The sequence below is a fragment of the Brachyhypopomus gauderio genome, chromosome 15 (assembly GCF_052324685.1).
Source record: "Brachyhypopomus gauderio isolate BG-103 chromosome 15, BGAUD_0.2, whole genome shotgun sequence".
In the NCBI taxonomy this organism is placed as follows: domain Eukaryota; kingdom Metazoa; phylum Chordata; class Actinopteri; order Gymnotiformes; family Hypopomidae; genus Brachyhypopomus; species Brachyhypopomus gauderio.
The window spans coordinates 224,265-235,400 of NC_135225.1; the positions used below are offsets into that span (position 1 = coordinate 224,265).

General features: G+C 43.2%; 1 protein-coding gene across 2 annotated transcripts in view; it reads left to right on the forward strand.

Annotated features, from left to right (window-relative positions):
- hhip (hedgehog interacting protein) overlaps window positions 1-10,761 on the forward strand; it is a 50,423-nt gene extending 39,662 nt beyond the window's left edge. For both annotated transcript variants that reach the window (XM_076975644.1, XM_076975646.1), the window contains 2 exons: window positions 5,916-6,064; window positions 7,452-10,761. In XM_076975644.1, coding sequence (XP_076831759.1) covers window positions 5,916-6,064; window positions 7,452-7,648 — 346 coding nt within the window. In that variant the 3' untranslated portion in view covers window positions 7,649-10,761. The remainder of the gene's footprint in view (window positions 1-5,915; window positions 6,065-7,451) is intronic.
- The last annotated feature ends 375 nt before the right edge of the window (window positions 10,762-11,136 follow it).

The window sequence follows — 11,136 nt, forward strand, 5'->3', positions numbered from 1 at the left end:
CATTTCTGGAGTGTGGCAGCAACTCCGGCACTAAGTTAAATTATTACAGCCTAGCTAAAAAAGGCAGAACCAGAAGGTAACATAGGCTTGGGGGCATTCTGAGACAATGGCATCCATCCACTGCACTGTCAACAAACTTGAGTGACCACGAGCAGTGACAGGATGACAGCACCAGCACCCCAGTCTACCATAAAACCCTTCGTCTATGAACCCCTGGATCTGTACCTTTATCTAAGGGGGATATTAATTATCAAACGCTAGACTAAATAAGTGGGTTTTCAACCTAGATTTAAAGATTGTGACTGTGTCAGAGTCCCGGACACATTTAGGAAGATTATTCCAAAGCTGGGGGGCCTTATAAGAAAAGGCTCTTCCCCCTGCTGTTACCTTGTTAATTTGTGGAACTAATAACAGACCAGCACCCTGTGATCTTAGTTGACGTGGGGGTTCATAGTAGGAAATAAGTTCCTGGAGGTATTCAGGAGCAAGCCCGTGTAGTGCTTTATATGCTAATAATAGAATTTTAAAATCAATACGAAATTTAACTGGGAGCCAATGCAGGGCTGATAGGACTGGTCTAATATGCTGAAATTTTCTAGTTCTGGTCAGAACTCTAGCTGCGGCATTTTGAACTATTTGAAGTTTATTTAGATTCCTATTTGAACATCCTGAGAGTAGTGAATTGCAGTAGTCTAGTCTAGAGCTAACAAAGGCGTGCACCAATTTTTCTGCATCATCCTGTGATGATGCATTTCTTAATTTGGCAATATTGCGGAGATGTAGAAAAGCTATCCTAGTAGTATTATCTATATATTTATCAAATGATAGGTCAGAGTCGAGTATGATGCCTAGGTTTTTGGCTACTGTGCCAGGTGTAATGGGATAGTCTGCAAGATTAAGCATTAAATTTGGAATTTTCTGTCTTGCGGCCTTAGGGCCCACAAGGAGAACTTCTGTTTTGTCCTCATTTAATTGTAGGAAGTTTAGAGACATCCAGCATTTAATATCTCTTACACAGGCCTCAATTTTTCCTAAACTGAGTTTGTCATCGGGTTTGGCTGATATGTAAAGTTGAGTGTCATCCGCATAGCAGTGAAAATTGACACCATGTTTGTTTATTACTGTGCCCAATGGTAGCATATATAATGTAAATAATAGTGGTCCTAAGATGGAGCCTTGCGGGACCCCATATTTAACCATTGTACGTTTGGATGAAATATTATTGAGCTCTACAAACTGATAGCGATTTGTTAAGTAAGACTGAAACCATGAAAGGGCTGTGCCTGAGACTCCAAGCCAGCGATCTAACCTTTCTAACAAGATCCTATGATCAATTGTGTCGAAAGCTGCACTAAGATCAAGAAGCACTAACAGTGATACATAGCCTTGATCTGATGCAAGGAGGAGATCATTTGTTACTTTAACTAATGCTGTTTCAGTACTGTGATGGGGCCTAAAACCAGATTGGAACTTTTCAAATATGTTATTCCTATGCAGATATAGGCATAATTGCTGGGCAACAGCTTTTTCTATGATCTTAGATATAAATGATGTGTTTGAAATGGGTCTATAATTAGATAGCACAGTCGGATCAAGATTTGGCTTCTTGATCAGAGGTTTGATAATTGCTAACTTGCATGATTTGGGCATGTGACCTATTGTAATGGATGAGTTAACTATAGTTAGAAGAGGTTCAGTTACAGCTGGTAATACCTCTTAATAAATTTGAGGGAACTGAGTCTAATGTGCAGGTAGTACAATTTAAGGAAGAAATTATTTTCTCTAATTCTGATTTTGGGAGTGGATGAAAAGCATCAAGTTTTTCTCCCGGTATGTAATTTAAATCAATATCAACCAAACCAGATGACATACCAGTTGTATTGCTAATAAAGGGTTTTATATTTTGTCTAATATTCTCTATTTTATTATCAAAGAAATCTATAAATACATTACTAGTGAGGTTTACTGGAATCTGAGGTACTGTGCCTGCTTGATTTTTTGTAAGTTTAGAAATAGTATTAAAAAGAAATCTAGGATTGTTTTTATTTTTCTCTATCAGTGAGGCTAAGTATGCTGAGCGTGCTTTAGTGAGTGCCCGTTTGTAGTCAATAATGCTATCCTTCCAGGCACAGTGGAATACTTCCAATTTAGTAGATCGCCATTTCCGCTCTAATTTACGTGCTATTTGTTTTAAGTTTCTAGTTTGGTCAGTGTACCACGGGGCGAGCTTTTTGGATCTAGCTTTTTTATATTTTAGTGGAGCTACTATATCTAGAGCTGATCTGCAGGTATTCTCTAAGTAGTCGTTTAGACTATCTAACTCTTCTGGATCGGATGGCGAGTGGGCTAAAGCAGTTAGGTCAGGGAGGGTTTCAATAAACTGTGTTGCTGTTGATGAATTTATCGAGCGCTTTATACACTGCCAAGGAGACGGGCGGGTATTTATGTTAAGGTGAAAATCGAATTTGACTAAATAGTGATCGGAGATTGCTACGGTTTGCGGGAGTATGTTTATATTATCTACGTCGATACCCAGCGTTAATATTAGATCTAGGGTATGATTTCGATAATGTGTAGGTCCTACTACGTTTTGTTTAATGCCGACAGAGTTCAATATAGAAGTAAAAGCCCTTGTCAGTGGATCCTCCGCATTATCAAAGTGTATGTTAAAGTCTCCTACCATTATTATTTTGTCACTACATACTGCTAAATTTGCTGCAAAATCAGTGAAATCATTTAAGAAATCTGAGTAAGGCCCTGGTGGTCTGTATACATTGGTTAGGGAAAATGTACTTTTATTTTCAGATGGACTAATTACATTAATAGACTGCATCTCAAATGAGTTTGAGATATCTAAGTATTTCTGATGAATTTCTAAACAATCACGATAGATTATACATATTCCACCTCCTCTGCCTGACAGTCTAGGTCTATGTATATAACTATATCCCACAGGAGTGGCTTCGTTTAGAGTTAAATAATCACCAGATTGAACCCACGTTTCAGTTAGACATAGAATATCAATTTTCTGGTCTGTTATAAGTTCATTTACAAAAACTGCTTTTGAGTTGAGCGATCGAATATTGATTATTCCAATTTTCAGATCAGTCATATAGGTTGTAATAATTTGATGTGAAGTCTGAATATTAGTTAAAAACTTAGGGCGGACTATTTTCTTATGATTTAATTTAACCCGGGGCACAGACACAGTCTCAATCCTATGGGATCTTGGTGACGCCTCTAAGCAGCTCGCAGACAGACGGTTTAGCCCGTTAGTCTGCGGCCTGGTCGCGACTCTGGTTAGTCAGCAGCTCCTAGTGCTACACTGCCCACTAACAGACTACGGGCTATGCTGCAAGATAACAGGGCAGCGCCATCCCAGGTGGGGTGGACACCGTCCCTGCCTAAAAGACCAGGCTTGCCCTCGAACTCTTCCCAATTATTAATAAAGCCCACTTGATTTTCTGAACATCACTTGGACATCCAGCGGTTTAGCGACGTGAGCCTGCTGTACTGCTCATCACAGCGCCGCATTGGGATGGGGCCAGAGCAGATTACGGCATCGGACATCGTCTGGGCTAATTTAACCACCTCTTTAACATTAGCCTTAGTCACCTCTGACTGCCGCAGACGTATATCGTTGGCCCCTACATGTATAACTATCCTAGAGAATCGTTTATGGGCTAACAGTCTAAGGTTGCCACTAATGTCCGGCGCTCTGGCTCCCGGTAAACAGCTGACTGTAACCGCTGGAGCCCCTACAGGAATAGCGACTTTCACGTGCCGAACTATAGAGTCTCCTATCACCAGAGTCTCCTCAGAGGGTGTAGCACTGAGCGGGGCAAACCTGTTGGACACGTGAACCGGGGAGTGGTGCTCTGGTGGGCTAGCGCTGGCGTTAGCGGTAGCTGCAGCCCTCGCTCTCCGACTACGCCGCCGAGACGTCACCCATTCGCTCCGCTGTGAGGGCTCTATCGCCGGAGTCGCGGAGGCGCTAGTTCTCCCTGGCGCGTCCACAGCTACTACAGACCCTGTCTCTCTATCCCTCAATAATGAGTGGACGCGGCGCTCTAAACTTTCCACTTTCGCCACGAGAGAATTTACTAGTTTGCACCTCTCACAAATACTATCACTATTACTATCAGTGGCGAAAGGGTCTAGGCTAAACATGCCACACTCCGAACAAGGAAACAAACCAACACCAGCCATGAATAAATCAAAACACTTACCGTGTCTAGCCGATATATAAACTTACGCTAGCTGATTTGTGAAGGCAGAAAGTTGGTCAGCGGCCGGAATAAAACCTGTAAAATTTATCTAGGAAGGCAAAAGGTAAAGATTAGCACGTAAATAGATTATTATACTTTAGAAAACAATTTCAAAATTCGCTCCGCAACAGCGTCGGCAGGAAGCAGTTTCACCTACCCCTCACACCACTCACCTGCCCCTCACCCCACTCACCTGCCCCTCACCCCACTCACCTACCCCTCACACCCCTCACCTACCCTTTCACCTGCCCCTCACACCACTCACCTGCCCCTCACCTCACTCACCTGCCCCTCACACCACTCACCTACCCTTTCACCTGCCCCTCACCTCACTCAACTGCCCCTCACACCACTCACCTACCCCTCACACCACTTACCTGCCCCTCACACCACTTACCTGCCCCTCACACCACTTACCTGCCCCTCACCCCACTCACCTACCCCTCACACCCCTCACCTACCCTTTCACCTGCCCCTCACCTCACTCACCTGCCCCTCACCTCACTCACCTGCCCCTCACACCACTCACCTACCCTTTCACCTGCCCCTCACCTCACTCAACTGCCCCTCACACCACTCACCTACCCTTTCACCTGCCCCTCACCTCACTCACCTGCCCCTCACCCCACTCACCTGCCACTCACCCCACTCACCTGCCACTCACCCTACTCACCTGCCCCTCACCTCACTCACCTGCCTCTCACCCCACTCACCTGCCCCTCCCCCTACTCACCACCCCTCACCCCATTCACTTGCCCTCTCACTCCACTCACTTACCCCCACACCACTTACCACCCCTCGCCCCACCCACCCCCCTCAGTCTTCATGAAAAGTCAACAGTTCTCTCTGTTTCTCTTACTGGAAACTGAAGGTTCCTGACAGAGTACAAATGTGTTTAGTTGGGATTTAGTCACACAATAAATCACCTGTGCTGCAGTGTGAGGTGTGGCTGCCCAGTGGTCTGTCCTCTGTCTCTGATTGGCCTTGCTGTCCCACCTTGGTTCAGCCCCGCCCCCCATACACAAGTTTCTTAGGTGGACTCCAGTTACACTGTGCGTGTGTGCACACATCTATGTGTGTGTGTGTGTGTGTGTGTGTGTGTGTGTGTGTGTGTGTGTGTTACAGCCTTGCTGAGATCTGGTTGACTCATTAGCATCGTGCTGAAGAAGTTTGGATGTTTGCTAGTTTCAGTGCTGGTACTCTGGATGTGTTCAGCATCAGAGCCCCATTGCACACAAAACACTGTTGCTCTCATTTCCAGATGTTGCCAAAAAGAAAAGAAAAACATGAAAAACAATAATAAATTAATCTGACCCCCATATTATGAAAATGTGGCCTGGCCTGTGTGTGCTGTGTGTTAGTATGTGTTACGTGCATGTGTGAGAGAACAAATAAACATGGGCAGTGTGTGTGTGAGGGTAGTGTGTGTGTGTGAGGGTAGTGTGTGTGTGTGAGGGTAGCGTGTGTGTGTGAGGGTGGGAGGGATGAGAAAGAAACAGGAAAGGAGCCTCACTGAGTTTTTGTTCACTGTGACTGAGGGCCACTGTGACAGTGAGGGCCACTGTGACAGTGAGGGCCACTGTGACAATGAGGGCCACTGTGACAGTGAGGGCCACTGTGACAGTGAGGGCCACTGTGTTCCCGCAGGCCCCAGGTGCCCAAGGAGTGCCGTCGGCCAGCAGAAGCTCCAGAGATGTTGAGCAGCAGCTGTTCTCGTGAGTGCAGAAATGGCCACTGCTCCCCCACCGGTCTGTGCTGCTGCCACAGTGGCTGGGAGGGGCCCTTCTGCACACGAGGTGAGACACACACACACACACACACACACATACGCACACACACACACACACACACACACACACACACACATACGCACACACACACACACATACGCACACACACACACACACACACACACACACACATACGCACACACACACATACGCACACACACACGCACACACACACGCACACACACACACACCCACACCCACACACACATACGCACACACATACGCACACACACACACACATACGCACACACACACACCCACACACACACCCACATACACGCACCCACACGCACACACACACCCACACACACCCACACACACACCCACACACACATACGCACACACACACACCCACACCCATATGCACGCACACACACACATATGCACGCACACCCACACGCACACACACACACATACGCACACACACACACACACACACACACACACCCATATGCACGCACACACACACATATGCACACACACACACACATATGCACACATGCACACACACACCCACACGCACACACACACACATACGCACACACACACACACACCCACACCCACGCACACACACACATATGCACACACATATGCACACACGCACGCACACACATATGTACGCACACACACACATATGCACACACACACACACATATGCACACATGCGCACACACACGCACATACGCACACACACGCGCGCACACACATATGCACGCACACACGCGCGCACACATGCATTCATGCAGATATAAACTGTAAACGTTGAGAACTTTTGGGCCTTTAATAAGTACATAAATATCTAGTGATATAAATTAATATAATTAGAGAACAATGGGACACTACATAAGTTAATACTGATTTTCCTTTCTGGGGTTAGGGTGAAGTTAGAAGTTAGGGATTAGGGTTAGAGGTCATTGTTAGGGTGAGGTTAGAGGTTAGGGATTAGGATTAGAGATTATGGTTAGGGTGAGGTTAGAGGTTAGGGATTAGAGGTCATTGTTAGGGTGAGGTTAGAGGTTAGGGATTAGGATTAGAGATTATGGTTAGGGTGAGGTTAGAGGTTAGGGATTAGAGGTCATTGTTAGGGTGAGGTTAGAGGTTAGGGATTAGGATTAGAGGTCATTGTTAGGGTGAGGTTAGAGGTTAGGGATTAGGATTAGAGATTATGGTTAGGGTGAGGTTAGAGGTTAGGGATTAGAGGTCATTGTTAGGGTGAGGTTAGAGGTTAGGGATTAGAGATTATGGTTAGGGTGAGGTTAGAGGTTAGGATTAGAGATTATGGTTAGGGTGAGGTTAGGGATTAGGATTAGAGATTATGGTTAGGGTGACTTCTCCTTGCAGCACAGTTGCTGAGTTGTGCTTATGTGCTGCTGTTGCTTCTGTTTCTTGAAGCTAAATGTGATCCCGCCTGCCGCAACGCTGGCGTGTGCACTGAGCCCAACAAGTGCTTGTGTAAGGAGGGTTTCTCCGGCTCGCAGTGTGAGAAAGGGGAGTGGGATGTGCAGACGGACAGAGACAAGGACGGCCTCCTGGATCACATCATCGACATGACGTCATACCTGCTGGACCTCACCAGCTATATCGTATAAGGAGATAAGAAAGAGGATGTACTTTGATATTTAAGAGTTGGCTTCCAGACCACCACCACCTCCACCACCACCACCCTCAATATCCAACTGCATTCCAGCATCTGGATCACCACAACCTTCACCACATTCCACTGGTACCAGTGCCACAGCTCAGTTAATGCTGGATGCCCTGTTTGGTTGACGTATTGAGAACTGGTTGTTCGGGCAAATACCAGCCAGTTCAAAACCAACACGCAACACGAAATCACCATACAGACTGTTTACGATACGATACACGATATATTCCACTACAAGACTAGAGGTTTATTCCTCGTGCCCAGTGTTGTAATCCCTGCTGCTGTTATGGGTCCCAAGCAAAGTTCCAGAGTGAATTTGACCTTTCAGATGACACAACTAGGCTTACTGTTGGAGTTCAGTTTGAATGTACAGTCCTGCACACAGATGGGACGCCTGTTCAGACCCAACAAACGGAAGAAAAATCTAAGAAACATAGACTTGCAAATATTACAAGGCTCACTAATGGAAACTATTGGACAGTCTGCCTGACTGAAATGTAACATGGGAAGTTATGACTACCTTGGACACACTCTGCGAATCGAAAATGTTTAGCCTTAAAACCAGATAAATGTGAGGAATAGTTTTGTTCTACCCATTGTTTTGGTGAATTTCAAATCTTTCTCTTTTGAGTTCTGAACATTGAGAAGAATAGCTAGTCTGAAGAAAAATGCTGACTAGTGCCATAGCATTAAACCCACCACTACTGACCAAGAGCTGTGCTATAGAATCATGGGCCTGGGGTTAGGGTTCGGTTTAGGAATCATACCCTTCAGACTGGGGTTAGGTTTAGGTGTTATGGTTAGGAATCACCCCCATGGGCTTTGGGTTAGGGTTAGATGTTATGGTAAGGGTTAGATGTTAGGGGTTATGGGTTAGGGTTAGATATGAGGGTTAGATGTTTAGATGTTAGGGGTTAGATGTTAGGAATCACACCCATGCGACTGGATGCCAATCTATTTTCAGTGTGTAAAAGAATCTAAAAGGGGTATCAGTAGCTCTTCTAGAAAAGACACTTTCAAACAAATGACTGGGGGTCCCTACAAATTGAATCCTGAAGACCTATCAAAGTCAGTGTCTTTGTATAAAGAAATTGTGGTGAGTGCAAATCAAGAATATTTAGTTGTCACATTGATTCAATTTTTTTACACTGTTAAGACGGAAGTGGGTTTAACGGGTATGCTGAGAAAATACCCAGCTCCAGCTGCTTTGGTTAGCATCACGGTGTGGGGCTGTTATTGGCGCTCGTCATCACCATGCACGCTGCTTTGATAACACACAATGTAATATAGTACATTTCACTATGTTTATGATGTTCATTACGTTTATCTTTTTCAGCACAGAAAGAAGCTAGCCATTTCTTATCATTCTTGTTTGTAAGACTCGACAGACTCTGTTGTCACAAACGTGTTTTCAGCTAGTTACACTGCCACAAATATAGATGGTTCCTTTTTAATCATTAGTGATGGAAATTGGTCACTATTGTGCACAGTGTCTTTGTCATGGTCAAACCCTCAATGTGTGTCATTTTATCCACTGTTTGATATTCAGTAAACAATCCAAAAGGGAAGTACAGCATTGAACATATCTTATAGTAATATACTATAAGTACTACTTAGTATCTTACAGCAATATACTATAAGTACTACTCAGTATCTTATAGTCTTAATGTACTACGATAAGTACTACTTAGTATCTTAATGTACTACGATAAGTACTACTTAGTACCTTATAGTAATGTACTACGATAAGTACTACTTAATATCTTATAGTAATGTACTATAATTACTACTTAGTACTTGATAGTAATGTACTATAAGTACTACTTAGTATCTTATAGTAATGTACTACTATAAGTACTACTTAGCATTGCAGAATAATAAAGTATTACTATTGTTTGATAGAAGAGGGTTTATTTGTTTTAAGTGTTATAATATATGACAGAGGAGTGTTAATAGAAAAGAGTTTTAACATTAAGCCTATTAATATTCATACCATATACGGTCACCTACTCAATTACAGTTTTCTAATTATGTGGTTCTTTTTTGCTTTAAAGAGGTATATAGGTGTATAGGTGATCAGTCTGACAAAGTGTGAATCATAATCTTACATTAATCTTTCCAGGTTCAGTCAAACATTCAAGATACAATTAAATGTTCCTCTCTGTTTTAATTGGTTAACATGAAGCTGAAATAATGCCAATATTACCAGTAATACTAATAATCCATGTACATACGTGGCTCAGAGCCCCTGTACGGCTGTAGTTCATTCAAGGATTTAAAGTTGACATAGAAAACAACTGACTTCTGTCTCAAACCACATGTAAATGGCACCAATGTCAAGATACAAAAGATGTTGACTAGATTATCCAAAGTTCTTCATCACAAGTATAAGTAAACTAGACTTTCTATACAAAGTAAGATATTTTCTGAAGTCTGCATTACATCTCTAAAAAATTTTTAACATCTACCACATACTACTACCCAAACATGGTTCCCTCTGCTAGTATTTTGCTTATTTTGTACAGTATTTATCCATAAACTGGTTCTAGTGTGTCATATACGTCTGAGAATGGCCCTACCAGGATAATCTAGAATCACATTGAGCAGTGCCCCTACCAGGTATACTATACATACTGGTGGGCATACTGTATAGTGGAGTATACTATACATACATTCATTCACTAGTAACTGTCATTAGCCATTATTACTAGTTTTCTTTATCTCAGCATTTCTGGGACTGTCACAGTCTCTGGAGAAACAATGATGTCTCTTGTTAAAGTGATCTTGCTTTCAGTGAGAGGAATCTATGCGTTAAGACTGATCTGTAATTTAGCACTTAATGTGAAACACATTGGAGCTGTTTGCAAGGTGTGAATAGAATCACACTTTATCTGTTTTCTTTTTCATTATTTAAGTAGTTATGCCACAAAGTTATTTAAGTTGTCTGCTATGTTTGTTTGTTTCATGTGAAGAATTTGATCATGTACTGTAAATAAAACTAGGGCTATCTCAGTTTCTTCCCAGAAATATAACGTTCATTAAAGTGTATAGCATGTTTGAAAACCTTGTGCAAGTCTGACATTTATTCCCAGTATGATTTTACTATTCCTTATGCAGATGTGCAATTCCCCACAAACTCATTACCTTGTGTGCCCAAAACAAATGAAATAACAGTTAGAGCGTTTATCTGATCAAGGTCTACGTGATGGTTTGGTAGGTCATGTGCAGGATTATTAGATTATATTAATCTACACTGTTTTTCATAAACGGATTAGATTAGTTTCAACTTTGTGCAATGACATTGTCACAAGTACAAGGCAACAAAATGCAGCCTCTGTGTGCAGCACTACAATCCCAGACCAGCTGCTGCGTCAGAAACGCACCGCTGTTCATTATGTCTCACGGCGCTGGCAGTGTGTCTGAAGCCCTTCA